General features: G+C 36.5%; 1 protein-coding gene across 2 annotated transcripts in view; it reads right to left on the bottom strand.

Annotated features, from left to right (window-relative positions):
• LOC117400350 (CUB and sushi domain-containing protein 3) overlaps window positions 1-26,328 on the bottom strand; it is a 524,933-nt gene that overhangs the window by 295,866 nt on the left and 202,739 nt on the right. For both annotated transcript variants that reach the window (XM_059022384.1, XM_034000180.3), the window contains exon 5: window positions 358-565. In XM_059022384.1, coding sequence (XP_058878367.1) covers window positions 358-565 — 208 coding nt within the window. The remainder of the gene's footprint in view (window positions 1-357; window positions 566-26,328) is intronic.

Raw genomic sequence — 26,328 nt, 5'->3', positions numbered from 1 at the left:
CATGGATTGATTTTTAAATTATGTGTATCCTTAAAGCTAGAGAATAGACCTGAGCTACACATTTTATTCAGAATATATAAATGATCAGCGACAAGAATTACAACTGCATGGTAGCAATGGTAAAAAAATAAATAAAATACAATACAAACATATAGCTAACATTTGTAGACTGATGTGATGTTTAGATGCTTTCTGTAAAATAAATATTATAAAAATGTCTAGTTTTTAATTAAAATGTCAGAATCAATGTTAGCAAATAATAATCATTCATCAACTGTATTAAATTTGTTCAGAAAGGTTGTATTACCTTCATAATAAGTAGTTTTAATATAAGTTTTTTTTAAATAATTGACTCACCATATTGTCGGCGGTTCAGATCCTTCCACTTCCAAGTAGTCGTATTTCTCTTCCATCTGGAAGTCTGTAAAAATGATGGAGATGGTGTCTCCTGGGTCTGCAAGAATGGTCCATGTACAGTCCACACTATTGTAATATTCACTGGGGAAATTGGGGCTTGAAATGATCCCACTTGAACCTCTTAGGGTACCACCACATGTGTCCTCAGCTGTCAAACACAGAAAGACTTCTGTTAGGTATCTTTCTTCATAACTTGATAGTATGTAAATTTTAATAGAAGAATAACAGCTGATTCAAGTCTGATTCAATGTAGTTATTTAATGGCAAATTTGTTTGTGAATTTGGTTAAGCATGCCTTTTTTTTAGCCCTTTTCAACGTGGCTGTAATTACTGTAACATAGTAAAACAGCTTAATCTTCATTTGTTTGAGTATGAGGAAAATATTTTTAACAGATGCAGACTGTAGATGGAATATGTTCTGTTACCTTTTATTAGACTAACGTTCGTTGTGAGAAAACTCAAGGACTTCATTTTCAATGACACAGATGCCTTTATCAATACAATATGAGAAAAGCCAATAGATATTTGTCTCTGTTACAACATGTTCATTGTTATCATCTTTTCAATTTGTTAGTCCAACACAAGGTTTTTCATACATGTTCCAGCTGCATTTCTCAAAGCATTATATATAATCTCTTCAAGGACTCCAATTGTAAGCATTCATAATACAGTTATATACACATACAGTATATATACAATATATAGAGAGAAAGAGAGAGAGATTAAAGGTATAGAAGTTAAATATTGAAAAATGTATTTACAGTTTTGTTAATTAACCTATACATTTCATGAAACTGTAGTCTAGAATGAGACAGGTGCTGCCATTGTTCTATCGGCTATCTACAATTCCACCATACATTTTCCTGACCCCAATAATCTCCTACCCGTAACACAGTTCCTGGCCAGCCTTTAAAAACATTTCGTATGGACCTCTTTCTCACCTTACAGAAGAAGTTAACCAGATGAATCATTCCTAAAAATGCATACATAGCTTTGTACAATGACCTTTGCTTCTCAAATCCAATGGGCATGGAATCATTTTCAAAGCAGTTTGAAGCTACACATTGGCAGGGTTTCCATGCAGTTTAGAAACACTAAATTCTCTCTATTGTTGAGACTGTGATGTAGCACGCACATACCACACACATTAGGTAGTGCACGGTCAAAACATGGTATGACTTCAAAGGGTGGGTCAATCGCCATCTCATGAACTGAGAGCCCAGGCAAGTTTCTTTTACCAAATAGGATAAAATAAGGATACAGTACGAGGGGTTTATAGACCTCTTCATTCAGTAAGGTTATAAAAAAAAAGAAATGAAGCTATTACAAATAAGAAAATGCAGTCCTTTATAACTAATCAACAAACAAATAAATAAATAAATAAATAAATAAATAATGAAGCCCTTTGCAAATATATTTATTTTTCCTCCTGTACACTTTTGTTTTATTTTCGTGTTTGGTCACCAGATAGCTGATTGCTTTAAGCCTAGGCTTTCCTGTCCAATAACAACAAGATGTAATTCATTGTACACTAGCATTAAGTAGCTCCTATCATGGGTACCTACCAGGTCATGTTTGTACTCCAAAATATAATAAATTAGCATAGCTGAGAATTTGTGTCAGTGGTCTCCTGTATTATTGCTGCAGGCTACTGTGGCGGAGTGTCCCGCCCCTTTGTTTATATTATTATTTGTATTATTATTATGATTTCTGTATTGTATATGACGGCAAAAAGCCAATATTTGTATTATTATGTATTGTTTGGCCGGACGGGCAAGACGTCGTCCGGCAGGTTATTGTTTATATTTTATAAACCTTGTGAGGATGCGTGACTGATCAGCTACTGATTATTTAACTAGCTGACAGTCACACATCCTTATTAAACTTGTGCAGACTATGGCCAAGGAGTACTAAGATAATTAATAGCTAGCTGACCCCTCGGCCAGAATGTAAAAGCCTGCAGCTTTTCTTGTTCGAAGAAGAGAGTGTCTAGGAGTAGAGAACGGGAGCGAGGAGGTAAATTAAATAAAAGCACGATACTTATTTGTTATTTGCTTGGCCAATGCGCCTTTTTGTGTGTGTAGTGTTGTGTTTGTTTACATCTTTTATTTTCTATTATTTAATAAAGCTCTGAGCGCCACTGCGCCTCAGTTTCACCCGCCATTCATTGTTTTGAGTCTGTGTTTCTGGTCTGATGTCACCCCTGCAAAGCCACCCTTTCACAGCTACCAACAGCACCAGGCTTGAGCATCCACCTATAGAGTTGAAGTAAAATCTCTTAAACTTAATTCATTCAGCAAGTTTAATTGATTTTGTTTTAGAAGAATCAAAACATGAAATGTATTTATGTAACGCTATATCTTGTTTTTTGTTTTGTTTCCCTTGCTTTTTTTATTATGTTTTTTGCGTGGCCAAAGGAGGCAGGCTGCACTTGTGGTTCTTCAACACAACCTAAAAACCTATTGTAAACCCAGTATAAGAAATCAGTTGTCATGCAAGGTCAAATTGGAACGTAGAGAGAAACATTTAAATATACCCTCTTGTATTTTTATATAATTAGGTAATTTGCATTTGGAAGGAGAATTTCTCTCCCTAAAATAAATACGTATTGTGACTCAAATGAACTGAAAGGTACTACCTAAATAGCGTGATTAAAAAGGTGAGACTAGGGATGGGAATTTTAAACGTTTAAACGTATAAACTCTTAAGAAGTGGTAAAACTTTTAATAATATGCTAGACGTATAACCGGTCACGTGACACGTCACCAGACACATATTTTTTAATGCATTTATTTTAGTAATTTATCATCAGTAGTCTGTTGCGTATCAGATTGTTCTAGTGCCACAGTAAGGGCGGATATTATAAAAAGGAAGGGGTTTGGCAATTGCCTCCAACTAGCTTTTCTAATTGGTGCAACAGAAAGATTGACACTGGGGCGGGTTTTATTTTTGGTCGATTTGTCGCTTCATTGGTGCACTGTGTGTGTTTATGCCTGTCATAGGCATGGTTTGGTATCAATTCCACAGCGGGGTAATAATGTTAATGACAAGCATTTTTTGTTTGTTTGTTTGTTTTATATTTAAAATGGCATCTCTAAACAAAGGAAGCCACGTTTGGAAGTATTTTGAGAAACTGGATGAGAAAACCGTGGCATGTAAATAATTTATGCCAAACAAAATTACTGTACCACAAAAACACAAGTTCAGTGGTTCACAGTTTGAAGAAAACATTCAGAATTATTGTGGATGGAGCTGCTGATGGCAATAAAAAGCTAACATCCATTTGTTATAGATTTGTTTCGCCAAAAAGGGCGTGATCACGTTATGGCCTATGAGGACAGTGTAAAATTGATGTAAGATTATTCCAATACTGTGCCGACCCATAAAACAATAACAGCGAGGCTGGAAAAACTTAAAGAAAATTGTGCTGCAGCTGTTCATACAAAACTTTCAAAGGGAGAAAAAGTTGCAATTACTACAGATTCGTGGACCCCATTCCCTAATCTTCCCATAGGCGAAGGCTTTTTTCAGCCTTTTGGTTTAACAGAGACGGGCTGTGTGCGTGTGTCAGTCAGCTGTGTGTAGCACTGACGTTTCAATACCCCAGTTGAGAAAGTTTTGTGTTTTACTCTTTGTTTTGTGCAATGTGTTTATATGATGGAGCGCACGGTTGCAGATATTGGCAGTGTGTTGTTGTAGTTTTTAAATACATTTGGATTAAACAAAGCAAGCTTCATAAACGCAATGCTTACTGGCCGTTTGTTTAAAATAGCTGAAGCGATATTTAAACCAAGCTTCTTATCGGCTGTTGGCAATATCAAGAAAGAGCACAAAGTACCATGACAGAGATATTAAGAAAGCAGAACCAGGGAGGCAGGGACTTCTAGAGTTAAGAAAGAAGCCATCAGTTGCAGATTACTGTACATTTACTGTTTGTTTTATGCACTTTCTTTTTTTTTTAAAGCTGTGCGTGGAGATGGCTTATAGTAAACCGCATAGCAACACTGTGTTCGCAAATCCGACTTGTTCACATATCTGCCTATACCCCAGTCCACAGGGGGTCGGATATGCGACGTTGTGCTGTACAATTAACTGCACAAGAAGGCAAACATTATATTAATTACTTAATATATTACTTGATTGTGTGTTAATTTGGCACTTAAATCTCTGAGGCAGACTTTTTAAAATCAGTCACAGTGCTCTTTAAAATTCAAAAATATTGTGCTATTTTATCCCTGGTAATTACCTTTTCCAGAAGTGAAAGTATTTCCAACTTTTGTTCAATTGTAAGCACAACTCGCTTTCGCAGTCCTGTAGCCATTTTGCATTAATGCTGTACAGTGGGTGACGTTTGTCTTTTTAAATTTAATTTTTTTTTTTTAAACTATATCATTTTGGGCAAAGTTACTTATAAAAATAAAAAAAACTACAAAACAACGTAATAGGTTGCTGTTTTGTTGTTGTTAAATTAACCTTTAAGAAACACACTATTCTAAAAACATTTTATACAACCATAAATATAAACATTTCAATATATATATTTTTTTTTTTTTTTTTTTTTTTTTACTTTTTATTTAAGTCTTTGCAATGTTAAAGCGTTATTTGCATATTTAGGGTTTATTTGCTTAGAAAACACTAACCAGGGCTGCCAGTATCAGAATATGATATAAAGTACTGTATGTGTGTGTGGTTTTAATGTTTAAACACTGATATTGCAAAGTGTTTAAACGTTCATAAAAATTTACCAAAAGCACATCCCTACCTGAGACTTATTTTTATTTTTCCATTGACTTTCAACATTCTTAAAAAGCAATATGTTAAGGACTCCCTCTTAATGTCTTAAAGGTAGTTGATTATGACCAAACTTTGCATAAATAACTTTGAGCAGATCCAGTAAAATATATATATATATATATATATATATATATATATATATATATATATATATATATATATATATATATATATATGTGTGTGTGTGTGTGTGTGGATGAAGGCTACATTTAATAGCACAGTAGTGACATCAAATGGCATATTCCTCTAGAAGATTATACTTGACCTTTGACCCATATTTGACTCCTGTGCACCCCGAGACCACTTTCTAACACAAAATGTCTAGTTTACAATCACTCGACAACATCCACAATAGTAGAGAAATGTTCATTTATGAACAATAAAATAAGAATACTAAAAATAAATACATTTGATGTAGCGCTGGTACTGTATATTCATATCTAAGAGAAACTGGAGAGGAACGCGAAATGAAAAACAGTCCTGTCAATGACTTGGACCGACACCTGGCAAACTTCATCTTTTGTGTAAAAAAGCAGTATGGCAGTGAGTATGAACTTGGAACAATTTGTGGTTTTTTAGGCACAGCAGATCTGTCTCTGTGAAGATTTACAATCACCCTCCACCAACGGGACCATTAACCAAGCGACCTTAACACCTGTTTATTGTGTTTTTTTTAAAAAAATTTTACAGATACTAATATCCATGTATTATTTTTAATGAAAATAATTTCATCTCAGTATTCTGTGACAGTTTATGACGTCACAGAAACCCTAGATGGAATTATTTTCCTGTAACTCACTGAAGCCTGTCTATTATTCTATTTATATATTTAATTTGGGCGGGAATAATAAGCAACACCTGTAGTAATAAATAATGATCTATGAAGAAAGAAAAAATAAGACTGATAGAGAACAATAGATTATTCAGCATGTAAAAAATTAAATATTATGAAAATGTGGACAGTATAGCATTACTTAAATGACACCATTACTTTACAATCAATTGTAAGCTATAGCACCTTTTAAATATGGAACAAAATGTATTACTGAAGTTCAGCCAGTTCACATTGTCATGGTAACTGAATATATTGCTGCATGTAATGTCATTTCACAATTCCGACTCAGGAGCCATAACCATGAAATGGTATCATCTACGTTGTCAGTTTTTGCTTCATTTCAGAAGTGAAATGCCCTTTAAAATGTGCTACACTGAAAATAGTTGAAAACATATATTAAAAATGATTTATTTTGTAAAGTCTTACAAGCATCGAGTTCCCTATAGCAGCAAAACCTTTTCATAACAACCTTTTTAACTGAATCTTTTCAATGGTTCAATGCTTATAATATTTATATAAAAAGCTTTTTTTTTTTTTTAAATGAAAGCTAATGAAAGCTAAACCATTCAAATTCTAGCTTCTGAACTAAATGAAGTACTTTATAACAAAATGACCACACAGGTTGAAAGCTTAGATTACTATAATTGCTATCTTAAAAAAAGATTCATACATGAGGCAACAGCATATTTCAATATTTCAAGTTATATTTCAAGTTATACACTGTCGGAACGCAGGACTGCCCTCAAGAGGAGGTCTTTAAAAACAGGTGGGAGAAAGCAGACAGTCAGTCAAAAGAAAGAAATGAAGAAGATAAGGTTGGAAATACAAGGATGACTTTTCCTTTGGTAATATCCCTAGAATATTGCCAAGACTTTAATCACTCTATTCAATTAAATCTGGCAAAAAATATATCATGTGGTTTTCATAAAGTCCAATTATTTCAATGATTTAAACAATGGTGGTATTTAGATCAATTGAATTAACCCCCAAGTGCAATCCCTATGAAATGACTGTTAGCTACCATCTGGCAAAAACAAAAAGCTAGATGAATAAAAAAAACTAATACTGAGTCAAGAGAAACACGTGTCATAGGGGGAGTTTCCATGTGTGTTCTAATTTTTCTCGAGACATTGTTCTTGAGCCAAATTAAAAATGACCCTATACATTTCGGGTTTCCATTGGCTCAGTTTATTTTACTCTAGAAGACCCTTTTTTTGCCTGACGTCATGCAAATGAAGGGGATATGCAAAACTTTGATATGCAAATTAGCCATGTGTAGCGTTCTCATGCTGTTTACGCATACAGCGCAAGAAAATGTGGTTTCCATGCAGAGAACAGGTACAGGAGAGAATCACACCTGAAAATCCATGGTCAGGTGATATCTTGTTTGAGTGAAACTTTAAAGCAGTGTTAAGCTCGTGATAAAGCTGTTATTTGTAAATGCCTCGTGCCTGCTTGTTAACTGCTCTTGCCCAAATTGTTTTTCAAATGACCATTGGTGGGGTGGCATATAATTAGTAATGAATACTATTCCAACTAATTTATCACATGACTTATTAATTAAAGAAAAAAGAAATTAACTCGGAGGTATATAATGAAACTGTCCAACCCAGCTATTGCAGATCACCATGGCTGAAAACCGGAAGAGTTGTAGTTTTATAGAGATCTGTGCCAGACACCTTTCACGTATGCTCTCAAGGCTGTCTGGATTGGGAGCAGTGGACGTTTTTACGTGAAATGCGGGTTTCCATGTGAAAATTGCTGTGGATTTAAGTCATGCTCACAAGTAAATGAGATTTGCCCTATCCCTCTCTGGAAACTCCCCCATTGTCTACTGTCATTTAACACAGACAACATACAAAATACAACATTGAATAAATAGCTATTCTTTTACAGTTTAAGGCTACATTTTCTGTACCGCATTTTATTTTATTGTGCTGTGTTGCAGCTTGGTACCATGTGATGAGCCTTCACCTTTTAAGGACCTTTTAGGCTTTGATCAAAAAAGCTGCAAGTTTGAATTTCAAGAATAGGAACAGTTCCATATCTGTGTTGCTGGAGCTTGTTGTGCACAAAAAAAAAAAAAAATATTGGGAACTTTTTCACCAATTTGGCAGGCTGTGAGTAGAGGCTAATTATAGGGCCACTTAATACTCCTTAATACCTGCTGAAATCACGTCTAAAGGGAATTCAGCAATTAGCATAGGACAGCTATAGTGTGCTTTATTTCTACTTACAGTGCTAACTAACGTTTTAAAAGCACTGTTCTTACCCCCAGCTAGCACTAGCAATATTACCATTTTTTTTTTTCTTCTGGAGTAAAGGTCATAAAAAGTAAAGTCATTTTTCTATCCACGTTGATTATTTTATTTGAGCAACCATCTGTGTAGATATACATGCACAATATAAGCACATGCCCAGAATATAAAGAGCTTGCTTGGAAATAGAAAATAATAGGGGTCCTTTTGTACTTCACAAAAACAAGCTTTCCATCAAGAATCTAATGTGTTATGGCAAGAATAAGCGATAGCATTAGATTCCAGGACAAATGTTTTTTGTAGCCACAACATAAAAAAGACATCAGTACTTAATTTTGATGTAAAACAAGCAACCTGAGTTTGCATGGCCTTTATCGATGTCAAGCAATGTTCTGTGATTTAATTAGATTCTATGTTTTATAAACTGAAAAAGATATACAACCAATGTTTTGCCTGAAAAAAGTTTAGTGATTCACTTACAACCGTCAAGTAGTTTGGTGAAGGAGTTCATTTTTTTTTTTTTAATAATTTAGTCGTTGCCAATTAGTTTTTATTATTTTCTCCCCAATTTGAAATGCCCAATTATTTTTTTTTTTTTAGGCTCAGCTCACCGCTACCACCCCTGCGCTGACTTGGGAGGGGCGAAGATGAACACACGCTGTCCTCCGAAGAGTGTGCCGTCAGCCGCCCGCTTCTTTACACACTGGAAGGAGTTCATTTTTGTATTGATGTTTAAAATTTGTTAGGGTGGTTTTAGGTGTTTAAATAATTAAAACTTCTGTTAGTTTCATCTGAGCAATTTATTTTGATCCTCTATACATTCGGGCAAATCTAAACAGAAATAAAACAACAATACAATGACTATTTCAATAATTGTCAGTGACAGGCTTTTTAACTAAATGGGGAGGCTGTGATTCGTGTTCTTGTAACTCGACTTAATAGAAATGCAGCTGTAAAAAAATGTATCGTAGCCCAACTCCCAGCAGCAGCATGGAGCCCTATTTTTTAACTGACCGAAAATCGTGCTTCTACCTGGGGAATCTGCTCGCTGATCTGTCTTTAGCACTACGGCTTCCGAAAACGGAGATAGCCCCTGTGACTAGATTGTAGTGCGGCGGACAGATCATGGTCTTCTTTAGGGTAAAAATAGTCCCTAAAGACCTGAAAAAAAATCAGATGTATTATTATTATTATTATTATTATTATTATTATTATTATTATTATTATTTACAAAAAAGGAGACATAAATGGTGGTTAAATGTCATTAAAACTTGTTTAGCTGTATTTGTTTGACACAAGCGAACTGCGCTGTGTAGGCCTACTGTTCTCAAATAATTTTATCGCAATTTTATTTAAGACACCTTTGGAATAAGTGCCATACGCTTTCAGTTCACCAGCATGAAACCAATTGGTTCATCGAATTTAATGAAGTGCGGCTCTAACGTGTACTTAATTTCAATTGAGTTTGGCACGACTCTGGAGCATCCGTCTGAAATTGCCCTTAGTTTTTCTGGTTTTAATTATCTGAATAATTATTGGCATGAACCTCATTACAGTCATACAAGAAGAAAAGTCCCTCATCTGGGTATGCTGTTCTACAAAATGTCACAGAGAATTAAAAAAATGCTGAGGTAAAACTACTGAATATTTTAATTGTACAAGGAACACTTTGCCATCCAGGCAGTATTCCAGTATTCCAGGCAGTATTCTTTTAGTACAGTATTTAATTTGCACAGGTTTTCTTTAGGTGTTCTTAGCTCTTCATGCACACACAACACTACTCTATCTTATAAAGCGCTTTGTGATGGTGGTCCACTATGAAAGACGCTATATAATGAAACGATTGATTGATTAATTGATTGAACATATACAAGCAGCGGCAGCAGAAGTCAAAGTCCGACGTTTCTATACAAGTGAACCAAAGGAAGTAGCCATTATACTCATGGGTGTAAAATAGTTAATCTATACAAATTCATCCATAACTTTAAGCATGTAGTTCTACAATATACATTATGACTAAAAATAAACTTTGCTGTACAATTATTCAATGTCTTTTGTGTTCATGTTGTATGACAAACTGTCAAACTGTCTTGAATAAACCATTGTGCTGTCAACAATTTCTATTTTCTAGACCCTCTTCAACAGTCCGGCGTTTGAAGATTTGCTGTACCGTATAGAAAAATACAAATTGTTAAGGTTTTCATGTTTAACATTGAGATTTGTCTTGTAGTAGACATATGGCATATCTTGCCATGAAGGTAGGTAATTCAGAAGGAAGCACAGGGCTTTGTTATTTATTTATTTATTTATTTATTACATTAAAACACAAAAGGGCTCCTCCTGGTGCAGAACTGACTTCTGTTTTAGCAGACTGCACAGCTACTATTGCTGGAAGGGCTTAGATATAATACAAGTGCTTCCTGTATGGTCATTTCCAGTAGTTGTTGATTTGGTGAAATGTGTAAGAGAAATTGTACAATATGTTACAATATGTTATTTGACATGGAAATATACTATTTCACCTCAGGAACATAATATCATTTTTACTTCATTTATGATATATCATATCCAACCCCCTGTGGACTGGGGTATAGGTGGATATGTGTCAGATTTGCGAACATCTGTAGAAAATGACATTCACACATGCACAAATAGGTTACTGAACAAAAACAACACTCAAACTGCTTTAAACACGGAGAAACACGGGGAAAAAGTAACCAAATGTAAACAAGATTAATTAGGCTACAGTGTTGCTATGCGGTATACTAAGCCATCTCCACACAAAGCTTTTAAAAAAAAATACAAAACAAACGGTAAATGTACAATAACCTGCAAATGATGGCTTCGTTCTTAACTCTAGAAGTCCCTGCCTCCCTGGTTCTGCTTTCTTAATATCTCTGGCACGGTACTTTGCGCTCTTTCTTGATATTGCCAACAGCCGATAAGAAGGTCGGTTTAAATATCGCTTCAGCTATTTTAAACAAACAGCCGGTAAGCTTTGCATTTATTAAACTTGCTTTGTTTAATTAAAATGTATTTGAAAGCTACAACAACCCGCTGCCAATATCTGCAACCGTGCGCTCCATCATATAAACACATTGTACAAAAAAAGAGTAAAACACAAAACACACTGCTACACATAGCTGACTGACACACGCTGACAGCCCGTCTCTTTTAAAGGGAAACGCACCAAAAGGCTGATTTCTATAACGCTTTCTTTCTGTTTCCATCGTGGACACTGCACTTGCTGCCAATACTATTACTCTCGTAGCCTAATTTAATATGTATTTATTTATTTGGCAAGGTGGTTAATTGATCAGTGTGGTTATGTGACGGTCAGATATGCGATGTTCCACTGTAATTATAAATCACATATGAGAAATCAGCCAATCACAGAGCAGCATTTCCAAACATTCTTATACCTCTTATCTTGTGTATAAATGTCATCTTGTGCATTGAATAAGTATTTTAAAAACAAAACGCTCTAAATAAAAACATAGCAAAATGGAAAATCCTGTTATTAACTTCGACCTTTGTTTTAATTTTGATAAGTAATTGGGACATATTACTTACCGATGTTACCGGCCATGAATAAGTCACTCAAACATCAGCATTACAGTCCAAATCACCAAGGTGGTCTTAAAAGACAGTTCCAACATCACTGATATACAAATGTACTCACAGCCAGATTTTGAAAATTGTCCTGTAAAAAGCTTTAAACTACATTTCCAGGCTTAGGCTGTACAGCCAAGGCTGACATCTGGTATGGGAAGCAAACCCTAGGTGAACATTTTATTGCCAGTCTGATGAAAAAAAATCTCAGTAGAAGCTGCTCTCTCTACAATATACACAAACCACTTTTGCCACTTGTTGCCAAGTTTTAGGTGATGCAGGAGTTGAAAACAGGCACATTATTTTTGTTTCTGGACACAACAGCGAACTCTGTCTCAAGCCAAACACGGATGAAATGCAAAAAAGGGAAATAAATACATTTCTTCATGAAAGTCTTCAGGAACAAATCCCTCCTGCTATGACAGCGAAAAAAAACTATTCAGTTATTAACGACGCTTCAGGACACTTACATGTTAGCGGTGCAAGCTTTACAGGATGTACATTTGTTCTTAATAAATAGTTTCGTCACATTTAACTAGTTTGAAAACACAGTACAGATCAGCTACTGTAGGTCAGTTACAGTCGATCCTCGACCAAACTATTATTAGAATGGGGGGGTTGAATGTTATATTTAACAAAAATAAATGTTATTTTTACTGTAAAGATGATGATGATGTAATGAGAGTAGATTTTAAGGAAAATGTACATGATCTGCCACAGCAAAATTGGGTCTGTTTAATTGGTCAATTTTTTTTTATGTTTCTGAGATATTCAACTAAAAGCAAATTAAGTGTAAAGTACCAAAGACTTCTAGCATAATAGTTTCAGATGACCACAGCTGTAAAGGACAATATTAATGATTAAGCCTCCCAGCAACATTCTTCACCAAATCACTAGGCAAGGTGCACCCAAAGTAGTGTGCAAAGTAGATTAAACATTAAGGATGACTGGCACCCAACATACAGTACATTACCCATTTGAATACTAGGCACTGCCAGCATTGAAATAAAAGGTCAATGCTTTCAGAGCTGGAAATGTCAAAGATTTGCAATTTATAGATGGAACTATAATACTCCTGATTCTCCCTTTCCATCATTTAAAAAAAAAAAAGGTTACAAAGTGTGTTTATTAACATTATGTCAGTACTAAACAGTGATGCATTAAAATAAATAAATAAATAAATAAACAAACCATCTAAAGGGAACCCCTCTCCCTTCATTATTTATTTATTTTTTATGTTGGCCCCAAAGGGACATTTGACTTTGTATGTACAAGGCTGTGAAATGAAGTTTCTGGCTTTACTTATACCCCCTGTCTAATGCAATAATTCTGGAGAAGTTGCAACACTATAAAACAAAGTGACTGTCAATATATACCATGGTGGAATGGTTAGAGGGTAAACAAGACATGCAATGCAGACACGGGCAATGTACGTGTTATAGAAACCTAGAAAATACATGTTATTGCTCTTGGTGAAATTTTAAATGGGTGTGACATATAATAATAATAATAATAAATAAGCAATAAGACATGACAGGGTGTTGGTTGTGCTAGAATAAGCACACGCCCAGGGGCGTAGTAAAGCATGAGGCCCTGGAAGTGTGGTTATTGTAGCACAACCAACACCCTGTTGTGTCTTATTGCGGTTATAAAATGTGTTACTAGTTTTTAGAAATAAAGATATAGACACATTTTTATTTTAAAATGAATATAGGTTTATTTTTTTTCCTAAATACATTACTACACTAGGAAAAATAGTTCCAATAAATGTGATCGTTCCAATGAATTTAATAGATAAACAAATTATTTTTAATAAGAAATTAAATAAATTCAAATAAATTAAATAAATTACCAGAATATTTGCAGTATTTGTCTCACGAAGCTCTGTACCAGGGAATGTTGTTTTCTAAATTAAATGGATGGTTACACAGTTGGACAGATTGTGCAGTAGGTGGCACTGTTTGCTGAGTAGGGGAGTTTGTTTCTGCCTTTTGTTTACAAGTTGACGACGGTACTCCAGAGAGGATGTAACTCCACGACTTCCTGTCTTTCTCAGCTGGTGCCCAATAGCTTCTTAATCTACCTTATAAAATGGGTTGGGAGATATCTGTTTTGGGATACAGCAGGGTGATGTTGTGACTTGTCTTTCTGTTGTCGCGTGTAAGTTTTCAGGATAGAAATGAAGACGCTGTTTGCTGTTTTAAAGTGGGTGTCTGAAATTAGGTTTATAGATCGTCCAACTGTGGGAGAATACAAGCTTGTGTAGCTGCTAACTGAATACTTTGTGCCAGCTGATGTTATCTCTTCAGCAAAGAAACTTCTTAAAACTGTGTTTATTTCAGTCTTAGATGCAGTTTTCGAGTCCATATTATATTTTGTTTGTGCTGACCAACCTTAAAAAAGGGCACAGCCCAAGCGGTTACTTTCTCTAGTATTCCGCACTTCTTTATTGGCTTCAATTGAATCAATTTCAGCAGTACTGAGAGAGAGGTGTCTTGTAGGACTCACGGTTTCATTTTTTTCCTCACCTGAAAAATGATTACTGTCAGTTCCGTTACCAAACTGTTGCGGTCTAAATCCTCCAAGATTCACCAAACAAGTTAAAATGTACATAGAGGAAGTCTGACATTGTATTGTTATTTTGTTTTTATTAGGGAAAAAAAATGGCGGCCAATTCAAAACTTTTTTTTTTTAAAACGTTCTTAAACGCTCAGCACAGTAATATCTGTTTGTAAAAAGTCTTTGTTGCTGGGACTAATCACGACGCAGATATCTCCCAACCCATTTGATAACATATAACAACATCATCATCATCATCATAATAATTCGAAGTATAATACCACTGGAACTGTATGTTCATATACCATTGGTAGAATACATTACCACTACTGTATCTATCAATGAGTGTAGTTGCCCTTGTGCTACAGTTACAGTCAATCATAACATATAATATATGGGCACAATGTTACTATTTTTGTGTTGCTGCATTGTCATTGAATTTGGTAGGGAAAGTAATAAGTTGGTGTTACATTCAAGAAATAACATTGGATGGATTTATATTAAAATATGCTGTGATCAGCAAGTTCTATTAATTCAAAGTAGCAGTTCTTTGAATTATAATGTTCATTAAATACAAATAGTGAGGAAATCAATAGAGCTGGGCAATGTTTGATCCTACAGGGGTTAATCTTATATTCTTACATAATTTCTCCCTTTACCACATGCTCATATACTGCATTTTTGTAAACAATAAAATCAGTAAATCAATAAATAATATATAGGGTTTCACATCTGAGACCTTGGCCAGAATCTAACTGACTGAAGAGGCAGAAAATAATTTATATCTGACAACTGTGCAGGCCTCATGTGGAATAAGTTCAGGTGGTCTGACCTACATCAATACACATCACAAAACTACACAGAACTGCCACTAAGCCAGTCATCTCAGCTGTGAGGGGTCCGGGCGATTGAGATAGTGAATACTGGAAACACAGGTTCTTCAGAAGGGTGATGGTGGAGTCTATAACTCATTGCTCTAAACTACAAGATTTTTACTTTCTACATTTTGAAAACCAAAACCTCCATAAATCTTACATTTTGAATGTGTGGTTAAGTATTTTAACCAATAGTAGCTGTAAAAGGGATTTCCATTTAGGTGACTTACATTTTTTGCCTGTGTCTTATCATTTTTGTAATCACACCAGATGCTAACTATCAAACAATAGCAGCTGTTCATATTATTGCTACAACGTGGACCTCTAATGAGGACAGTTATTCAGCAATCAAATACATTAAATCAGAAAATGAGAAAGGATTGTGATAAACAATGGGAGTGATAAACCATCTATTCCATTGCCAAAAGCACAATTTTTTGTTTCCCAGGACTGTTTTACTGTTTGATGAACAACTGTGTAATTAAAGTGATTGCCTTTCTAGCTTTGTGCACTTGCTAAAATAAAAGTACCATGCATTACAGGACTGTGCTCAATGAGTGGACCAAAGGGCATGTTTGCTTTTCCAGGACCAGATGTCGCTTTTGTCGAGGAGGTAACATAAAGTAAATTTATTGTCCTTCAAGATTATGCGTGTCAGTCCCTTCCAGCTTTGGAAACAGTCTAGGCTTCCCTCTTCAGCCATCTCTATTAAGACCAGTTGGTAGTAATATTAGGGGGATTCCGATTTATTCATAACAATCCTGAATATATTTTGAATGATCAATATCATACTATTTCAAGGAAAAATTAGCTTAAATAATATCAAGCCATAAACTTGAAACTGGATTTATGATAAATAGAATGCAAAGATAACGCACAGTACTTTTTACAAATTAAAATTCTCTACATTCCCAAGGAAAGTGTTTCAGATATTTGCAGTAAGGAAACTCAGGTAAACCATGTATATACATGCAAACTATTAAATCAAGCAAAACATCATCTGACTTTCCATCCAAACATCTCATACTAACAAATGCATGCCAATAGTGCAGGGGCTATGAATATATCAGTGACATTATTTTGAATATCTATAAGTACTGCTATTTTACTCTGCTTTTCAATTTATATTGCTTTATGTGCATGTACAATATGGTGCTTGGGACTTTTGCACTTAGAAGCATAAACTCTCTCAAGCTGCTTTGGCAAAGCTTGATTATAAATTGCTTATTTAACAATGGACTGTAAGTTAGCATAGGAATGTGATTTTATAAAGTGCAGAAAAAATAGTTGATAGAATTTCTATTACAAAACAAACTATCAGTTTTAAACCTGTTAAATGTTAATATTTTCTTAAATATTTATGAAGTTGAAATATTTCATTGTACACTAGCTTTAAGTAGCATCTATAATGGGTACCTACCTAAGGAGGAAAAGAAAGTCAAATTTGTACCAAAATATGTATTAAATTAGCGTAGTTGTATTATTTGTTGTATGGACTACCGATATATGGTTCATCTAACAACAATGGGGCCTATGTACTAAGAACCGGCAAGCTCAGGTAGATGCAGGTGCGCATTTAGGGGGTGATATAAGCTTAGGCACAGTGCAAATAATTGCAGATGCAAATTCAAATTGCATTGCGGCCAGGCAATTATTTTGCAAAAAAAAAAAAAAACGAGCTGAGACTCCTTACGGCTGAGGCCACTCAGCATAAAAGTTATTTGGAAAAGCCTCAGCCAACATCAGTTATGTGAGTATCCTTAAGAAATTATATGTATTGGCCTGCCCTTTTCATCCAGAAATGTGCTTAGCATTCTGGAAAGGTGGATTGGGCTATCCCTCCAGACATTCCAACTGTGGTCTGAAAGGAACCAAAGGCTAAGTAGTGCAGAGAACACAGCACTTTCACATGGCGGTCCCTAGATTTCAGATAGTGGTCCCTAGATTGACGCAGGTGTTTAGCTCAGCCCTCAATTCAGCTAATAGGTCTAGGATGACCTGTGGAGTGAGACGATAATGCTTTAGCATAGCAAACAAAGTGACCCTGGGATTGAATATGCAGGGTCGTCTTCGTCTTGCCCTTTTCCTCCTAACATGTTCCTGCCTCTCCTCAACAAAAGCCAAGTGTTGCTGCATCAGGACGTGTACCACAGCAGCCATCCTGAATGGTTTGCACCTTGTAAGAAGAGGTGTAAAGTTTTTGGAGGGTCAGTAATTGCCTAAGTGCAAGGCAAAATCCTTACATCATGTTATTTAGGGGCCAAGCAATGAAGTTGTTAGGATGATTACTATTATTATTATTATTATTATTATTATTATTATTATGATGTATTCCTTAGCAGACACCCTTATCCAGGGCGACTTACAATTGTTACAAGATATCACACCATAAAGTATCACATTATAAAATATCATATTACAAGTTGTCACATTGTAAAATGTTACAGAATATCAAAATTCAGATAAGAGCAGTTATGAAAGTACAATATGATCAAATTCAAGTAACAGCAAAATAAAGAATACAGTAAATTATAAGTAAGAACAGTTAAAACTAATAGTAAATATTTGCGTACATGAGTAAAGTCCAGTAAGAACATGTAGTAAGTCCGATAAGTGGATGAGAATGATTACCTGTAAGAGTAATATCAAATACAAGATACAGTAAGTAGGTCGAGAGCTGTGATGTTTACAGATGCTGTCTGAACAGGTGTGTCTTGAGGAGGCGCTGGAAGGTGGTCAGGGACTGAGCAGTCCTGATATCCATGGGTAGGTCGTTCCACCACTGAGGGTCACGGGTGGAGAAGGAGCGGGCTCTAGAGGTAGAGGAGCGGAGGGGGCGAGAGGGGGTGTAGGGAGAAATGATAGGCTGGACATAGGATGGAGCAGAAAGGTCCCGACAGCGATAGGCGAGTACAAGTTTTGAATTGGATGATAGCAGCGATAGGGAGCCAGTGCAGAGAGAGGAGCAGCTGTGTAGTGTAGCAGAAACAAGGAAGGTAAAAGACAAGGCGAGTAGCAGAGTTTTGGATGAGCTGGAGCAGACAGGTAGCAGAGGCAGGAAGGCCTGCCAGGAGGGAGTTGCAATAATCAAGGCAGGACAGTACCAGGGCCTGAACTAGGAGCTGTGTGGAGTAGTCGGTGAGGAAGGAGCGAATGCATATGTTGCTGAGGAAGAAGCGACAGGAGCATACCTGCTTAGTATCCAGATCCGGCCCAATTCCATGGTCTTTTCTTCATTTGAATGCATTTCAATATAATTTGAATGGATTAATGATGGCAAAGTGCAAATTTGATAGCGGGTGCAGAACACCATTTTTTAAATATGCCACATTTTTTGCGAGGTTGCGTGTATCCTTATAATCATCCCCTTAATTTGAGCTGTGCAAGTGCACATCTTAAAAGTTGCGGGCTATGTATTAACTGTTGAAAACTGCACCTGTGCACTGGCCGGAGTATTTAAATGAAGTGAAAGCACCGTGCATCAGAATAGTGAAGGGGGAATAGTGAGGCTGTTGCTTGAAATCCTGGCATCGTGTCCAATACCCCTTTCACACACAAATGTCGCTACTGAGCCATCTCAGAGACGTTAACAAAATTATTTTTAAACTTAGCAAATGACAAAAATGTAGAATTAGCAAGAAAAAAAACTACAGCTCTTTAGTCAATTTTATATTTTTTGTTTACATTTAAGGTAAGTAGTTAGGAATAAATGTCAAAAATGACCAAGCCTATGTATTTATTAATTGGTTTCTAGTAAAAACAACGTAGGTTACAGGTATAAATCCCTATCAGTTACTGCTGTCCTGTAGTGACACCCTGACTGCATTCAGGGTTTTATGGACTGGAGAGGAGGGCTGTAGTGGAAAATTACAGACCTGAGGGAAGACTATTGTTAACGACAGGGGGCTATAATGCCCGAAGCCGCAGGAGGTTGAAGTTCATACAGTAGTTATAAAAGTATTTTTGGCGTCCAGCTCTCCTTGCGGCTTGCTGACTGCTGCACAATCCAGTTTATATCCCGGCCGTCATATTTGTTTACATCATTTGTAATTAATATTCTGTTAAATCACAGAATCTGTGTTCAGCCATTTTCTCTTGTTGTGAAGAGTGGAGATGAAAGACGTTCCTCTGAAAAGGGGGCGGGACTGATTGTGATGTGAACCAATCACATGACAGACGGATACTATTGCCGGTGGTGTAAGGATGTCAGGGCAATAGTTAAATCTATTTTTGCTCAGAGGATGAGGTTTTAACCAATCACAGGCCAGGATTCCCAACCACCGATTCATATATATATATATATATATATATATATATATATATTAGTGGTGCAGTAGCTTGGGTACACAGTTTAATGTTAAATACCCATTGCTGTACTTTAATAACTTTGACCCTGTTCAATGGATTTGCACGAAAATTTGGATGTGTGGTCCCTTTGGTTAGATCTCTTGATGTGGGCCTTTTCGTTGTGCTCAAATATGTGGATTCCGAGATCCCGATAGTGAAGGGGACTAGCCCAGAATAGTGCCTTTTTCTGGTTTGGTGAAAAATATTAATCTGTTACTGTTCCTGATATGTTGGGTCTGAGCATGCTCAGTACAGCTCTTGCAGTTAGAGGTTTGATCCCAAAAAGGAATTGGCCTCATGACAAAATATCCTTTTTTGCGAGGGTCTAATCCCGCATGTTGGATTTCGAAATGTCACATTTTTAAATGTCACAGTTTATAAATGTTACATATTTTTCCTGGGTAGGTTATGGAATAAAATTTGGATTTCGCTGACATTTCTCAGACCTGTTTAACATTAAATAAACCTAAGTAGATAATATTTAATAGGACTATAAAGCCTATAAATAGTGGCACTTACTTCCTTATTAAAATGGGGTGCTGTCATTTGTTAAAGGCAAGCATGCAACATCCCCCAGCTGTTGCTGCCAACATCCTTGTCTCTGTGGTGTGAAGACTTGCCCATACATTGAGACTGCACGTTCTGCATCCACTGGATTGGTTGGAAGTGAAAGCAAAGCTTTGGCAAGTTATACGGATGTGGAAATTGATTAGAAACAGTCCCAAAAAAACAGTCCCAAGGTTATCTGACATTCTTTAATATATGCAGCACATTCGTTGCCATGTTGTTTGTCCCATCCAGGAATGTATTTTATTAGTACCGAGTCAAAAGAAAGAAAACGTGCGTATTCGGGAATAAAATTCTAACTACATTTAAAAAGTAAGCAGCAGGTTGTTTTAAGAGAGGAAACATGCTAGATCGTACCTGTAGATTTAACTTGGCTACAACCGACAGGAATACTTTTTGTCTGCGCTGACTTTTGTTTTCTGAAAGCTGTTATTTATTTTACGTTCCGTTTAGCAGCCTCTGTAGTAGCCTTTCGTTTAATGTGTGATTCTGAAACTAAATAGTGATTGATCGTATTTTCTCCAAAGTCACATTACAAGATGTGCAAAACAATTGACCTCCATCTGCACGTAAAGTTTCTTGGGGAATTTCTGGACACAATCCTCAGCTGAAATATACTTTGCTTTTTTTGCTTTGTTGTCTGTTTTTGGTATTTTACCTCCAATGCTGAAAACTATATTTTAGCAACCAAAAATCAAAATAAGAATGCAATGCTGACTTTGTCCTACCGCCTACTGTACAGTACAGGTCACAGAAAAGCCAGTACAGATGCACTGATAGGCTGGTGTTGTGCATATGATCAGTAAACAAGAAAGTTAACCATTTTGGAGTATTCTTTTAAAAAAATGTTTATATAAGAACTTTTTTCTTTGTGCCTAAGTGCAATGCACACAGGACAACGAAGAATACATAGTTTGAGTTGCTTGCTGTGTGCAGTAGTTAATTTATATGAGGTACTAGTCTGGTATGCAAATTAGGTAGACCCCTAATTACAGTGGTATGATCTTCTGCTGTATCTGTCTCTCTATCATATTGTGTGGTTGTGTTTTAACTGCTAACATCCTATTAAACAATTACTGAAAAATGAAACAAATTATACAAAACAGAAGCAGTCATCACTAGTATCTACTGAGCTGATCTTTTCTTCGTCACTGTTAAAAAACATTTGGAATTGGAGAGTGACTAGTGACAGCGAAAACACTGACCGCATTACAATAAAATATGCAATTTATTTTTAATATAGCTCTTCAGAAACTAATTAAACCACACAAATGCAGGCACTGCACTAACCCTAACCCTAACCCCCAAAGGTGTTTAAATATGTATATATACAGTATATTATTGATGTATGCATTCTTGGTATAAACAAGATACCTCATTATAGGCCATGACATATGGCATTTTTATGTTATTACCACATCTGCCCATGTCAGAAATACCGTATGTCATGGCATTTACGCAAAGTCCTAAGTAGACCAAAGCTAAGCATGTGTGTGTCATTATGCTCAGGCGCTTGCTTTCTGCATATGTAATCAGGAGCATCTCAGGAGGTCAGTGAGATGCTAAGGAGCTATCTGCATATTCCCTGGATTATCTTGCTGCAGAGGCATAAAGTTGCCCTTACAAATTTGCGCATGCGCATTTTTCGAGATGCACTGGGCAATTCCTTTTCGTACTTATGTCGCAATGCCCAACTGTTAGTACACGGCCCCAATAACTATACATTCTACTGGCGAGAGCCTTGCACTGTCACTGCGGGATTCAGATTCAGGTAGTTCTTGTTATTATTATTATTGTTATTATTAATATTATTATTATAAGAATAATATGTAGTGAAACACAGGCGAGTAGGGTAGTCTGATTTACTACCAATATTTAAAAAATGTACTGTCAACATTTTGACTGGATCATTTTTATATCATTAACTTAATTTGCTGGTATTTTAGCTCTGTTTGTAGACTATATCTAATAGTAGGTTTTGGTTGAAGTGTCATAAATATGCAAAAATGCAGAAAATCAGACAGGGGGAGAATACTTTTTCACAGCGCTGTGTATATATATACTGTATATATAATGTACGTGTATAATTATCCTTCGGACGAGACACTCCCCACCCGGGCAGCGCTTGGCCAATTGTGCGCCGACCCCTGGGAACTCCCAACCATGGTCGGCAGTGGCATAGCCCGGATTCGAACTGGTTATCCCCAAGCTATAGGGTGCATCGGTTACATGACATAACAGCGAGTCCAAAGCCGCGCCAACGACAGACATTACAGCGTAGAGCATTATAGCGACTGCACATAACAGTCCTATGACATCACCACAACAGACATTACAGCGTAGAGCATTACAGCGACTGCACATAACAGCGCTACGACATCACCATGCCGAACTACAATGTGACATCCAGAAATGGGCTCCAGAAATGCTCCACAGTTTACTAACCCACTTGTGACATCATTTTCCTATCCTTCTTTATATAGTCCTAGTATTGGGGACCGATACACAGACATGACATGTTTGGATTTTTTTTTAAATGTATATTTTGTACAGATTTGTTTTTTTTAAGAGTTTAACTTTATATTGCTGTCCTTGCTTCTCTGCCCTGTCGTAACCATACTGAACCCACTGTTTTCTTTCTAGCATGACGCTTTTATCCAGAGCGAGTTCGCTTTTGTTGTTTGAAATTAAAATGTTGTAGTTAGATAATTACCCTTTATGTACTTGCTTGGCACGTAGTTTTTGTTATTATTATTATTATTATAGTACTACGGCTAATCAGGGTCTGTACACTATTTCTAATAAAAGGGTCTATTAAAAGACCCTTACAAATACATCATAGAGATATTTACATCTGCTAATATTTTTGAATTGTCAAAGGCGCAATATCCAATTCTTCCAGTGACAGCGTGAGACTTGCAGCTCTTACCCATTCCCCTGTATCTGAGTTCCGAGCAGAAGCTTTTATTATTATTATTATTATTATTATTATTATTATTATTATTATTATTATTATTTAATTGTGCATTCATATCTTTATAGTTACGTCGTTCATACCTTTACAGTTAGGTACGGCTTTAACAAAGCCGTACGTAACTGTAACAAGCTGAACTGACAGTTTTTTTTTGTTTTGGAACTTTTTTTTTATATTAGAAAACAGAAGAATATGAGGATTTTAGGAATGTACCATCTACATACTGAATATTTACCATAAATAAATAGTGGTGTTTATAGGAATGTTCTATATACATGTATTCAACATTAATTGTAGGGTGTTATACTTCCATATATTAAGGTTTGTAAACTTTGGACAACCACTGTATACGCATGCACAAATAGAATAAATCTATTCTCCAGCAGCTTACAGGATTACATTTTTAGGTGCACTGCCAAACGGGCAAATGAACATTTTTCCGTCCCATGCCAACTCAAAAACATTTAAAAAGAAAGAAGAGCTGTCTAAAGCGGCAGCGAAGTGTTCTAGGATTTACCTAATCTTCAGGTAAGCAACGGGTGCACAACAAATTCATCCCCAATAATAATAATAATAATAATAATAATAATAATAATAATAATAATAATAATAATAATGTGAGATTAGACAGAATGAAATTGAATTGTGACAGAAGAGGCTTAAAATTGCATTAACTTATAATGCAACAGTACAATACACATTATAACTCCTTTCGTGTCTTCAGTGTACTGTATATAAATTGCTACTTTATATACAGTTTCATATTATACTTTACATTCATTTCACTTTCATATTATACTTTACATGTAGAATCTACTCAAACTACTCCACATTGATAAAGTTAAAAAATGTGTATAGAATATTAAAAAGATTTACAGGGAAAAACAATTGCATAAGTATTCAACCCCTTTGCTACTGCAGCCCTAAATCAGCTCAGGTGCAAATGATTTGTTTGAAAGGTCACAAAATTAGTGAAATGGTTTCAGCCTGTGTGTACTCAAAGTGGTTTAACTTGTAGATAATGTCCCTCAGGTATATAAAGACTTTCAAGCTGCAACTCATGGAGTGATCCAGCAAAGCAACCATGAAGACCAAGGCGCTTACGAAACAAGTCAGGGATAAAGTGGTAGAGAGGCACAGAGCAGGAGAAGGGTACAAGAAAATTTCAAAGGCACTGATTATCCCTCTCAGCACAGTGAAGTCCATCATTAAGAAGTGGAAGATACATCATACCACCCAGACACTACCCAGATCCGGTCGCCCTTACAAACTGAGTAGCCAGGCAAGCAGGAAACTGGTTCAGGATGTTACTCTGAAGCCAACAATGACCTTGAGAGTTCTGCAAAGTTATGTGTCTGAGATGGGAGTCAGTGTTCACACATCAACAATAAGCCGGTCCCTACACAAAGCTGGCCTGTATGGCCAGGTGGCAAGAAAGAAGCCATTACTCAAAAAGCCTCATTTTAAAGCATGGATGGAGTTTGTGAAAAAGCATGTAAATGATACTGCAGACAGGATTTGTGGTCAGATGAGACAAAAATTGAACTTTTCAGTCTAAATTCCAAGCATTACGTATGGCACAAGCCCAACACTGCACATCAACCAGTCAACATCATCCTAACTGTCAAGCATGGTGGTGGTGGCAGCATCATGTTATGGGGATGCTTCTCTTCAGCAGGGACTGGGAAGCTTGTCAGGATAGAGGGGAGAATGGATGGTGCAAAGTACAGGTGAATCCTTGAGGAAAACCTGTTTGAGTCAGCCAAGACTCTGAAACTGGGGAGGAAATTCACATTTCAGCAGGACAATGACCCGAACCACAAAGCCAAAGCCACACTGGAGTGGTTGAACAAGAAGAGAATTAATGTTCTTGAGTGGCCCAGTCAAAGTCCTGACTTGAATCCAGTTGGAAATTTATGGCAAGACTTGAAGATTGCAGAACTTGAGCAATTTTCCCGTGAAGAATGGGCACACATTTCATCATCCTACTGTGCAAAGCTAGTATAGACCTATCCAAAAAGACTCATAGCAGTAATTGCTGCAAAGGTGCTTCTACAAAGTACTGACTTAAGGAGCTGAACACTTATGCAACCAGTACATTTAATTTTATACATTTTCTTTGCAAGTTTTGACGACATTTAACCTCCTCCTCATAACAGTGTTCAGTTTAACCACTACAGCTTTGAATAAAAAAAGTTTGTTTGAAAAACTGTGCATACATTATTTGTAATTCAACAAAATGTGACATTATTGGTAGGGGGTGAATACTTCTGCAAACCACTGTAGACATTTCAAGGATCGTTGCTGTATTGTAATTCGGTGTTATTCCCCAAAAAACACCAACGCTAGAAATGAACACACCATAGGTAGATAATTATTCCTTTTGCTAAAATTCTTACACAAAAAAAAAACATATTTGCCGAAGCGATTCAGTGCAATGGGGTCCCAAATAGACAACTGAGCACTGTGTTGACCCGCTGAAACCAAGCTTATTTAGTGGTGCAATCAGTGGTGCAATCAGGAACTTTAACAATTGAACACACTATAAAAAGCAAAGTAGTCCTAAGTAACAACTGCATGTGTTTGGACTGACACAGAAAAAGGAAATCAAAGAAAGAAAAGTAAAAGAAAAGAATGACTGGGATGAGTGAGGGATATTTTTCTCTGGCCGTGGCGTACTCCATCGTTAAATTCTTGTAGTTCACATATTGTAGTTCACATTTAACGGATGCCACAGTGATAAATAATTTGCTTTATTTATGTATTCAGTTAAGATTGGGTAATTTAGGGGCTCCCAAGTGGCGCATCCAGTAAAAGCACTCGCTAGAGTGCAGGATGCGCTCTATAGCCTGGACGTCGCTGGTTCGAGTCCAGGCTATTCCACAGCCGACCGTGGACGGGAGCTCCCAGAGGGCGGCTCTCAATTGGCCGAGCGTCGTCCGGGGGGAGGGAGGGTTAGGTCGGCTCACCGCGCACCAGCGACCCCTGTAGTCTGGCCGGGCGCCTGCAGGCTTGCTTGTAAGCTGCCCAGAGCTGTGTTGTCCTCCGACGCTGTAGCTCTGAGGCGGCTGCACGGTGAGTCTGCAGAGT

This window comes from Acipenser ruthenus, chromosome 4, assembly GCF_902713425.1.
Source record: "Acipenser ruthenus chromosome 4, fAciRut3.2 maternal haplotype, whole genome shotgun sequence".
NCBI lineage: Eukaryota > Metazoa > Chordata > Actinopteri > Acipenseriformes > Acipenseridae > Acipenser > Acipenser ruthenus.
Note: the sequence above shows the minus strand (reverse complement) of the source record. Positions and strands in the feature narration are given on the sequence as shown.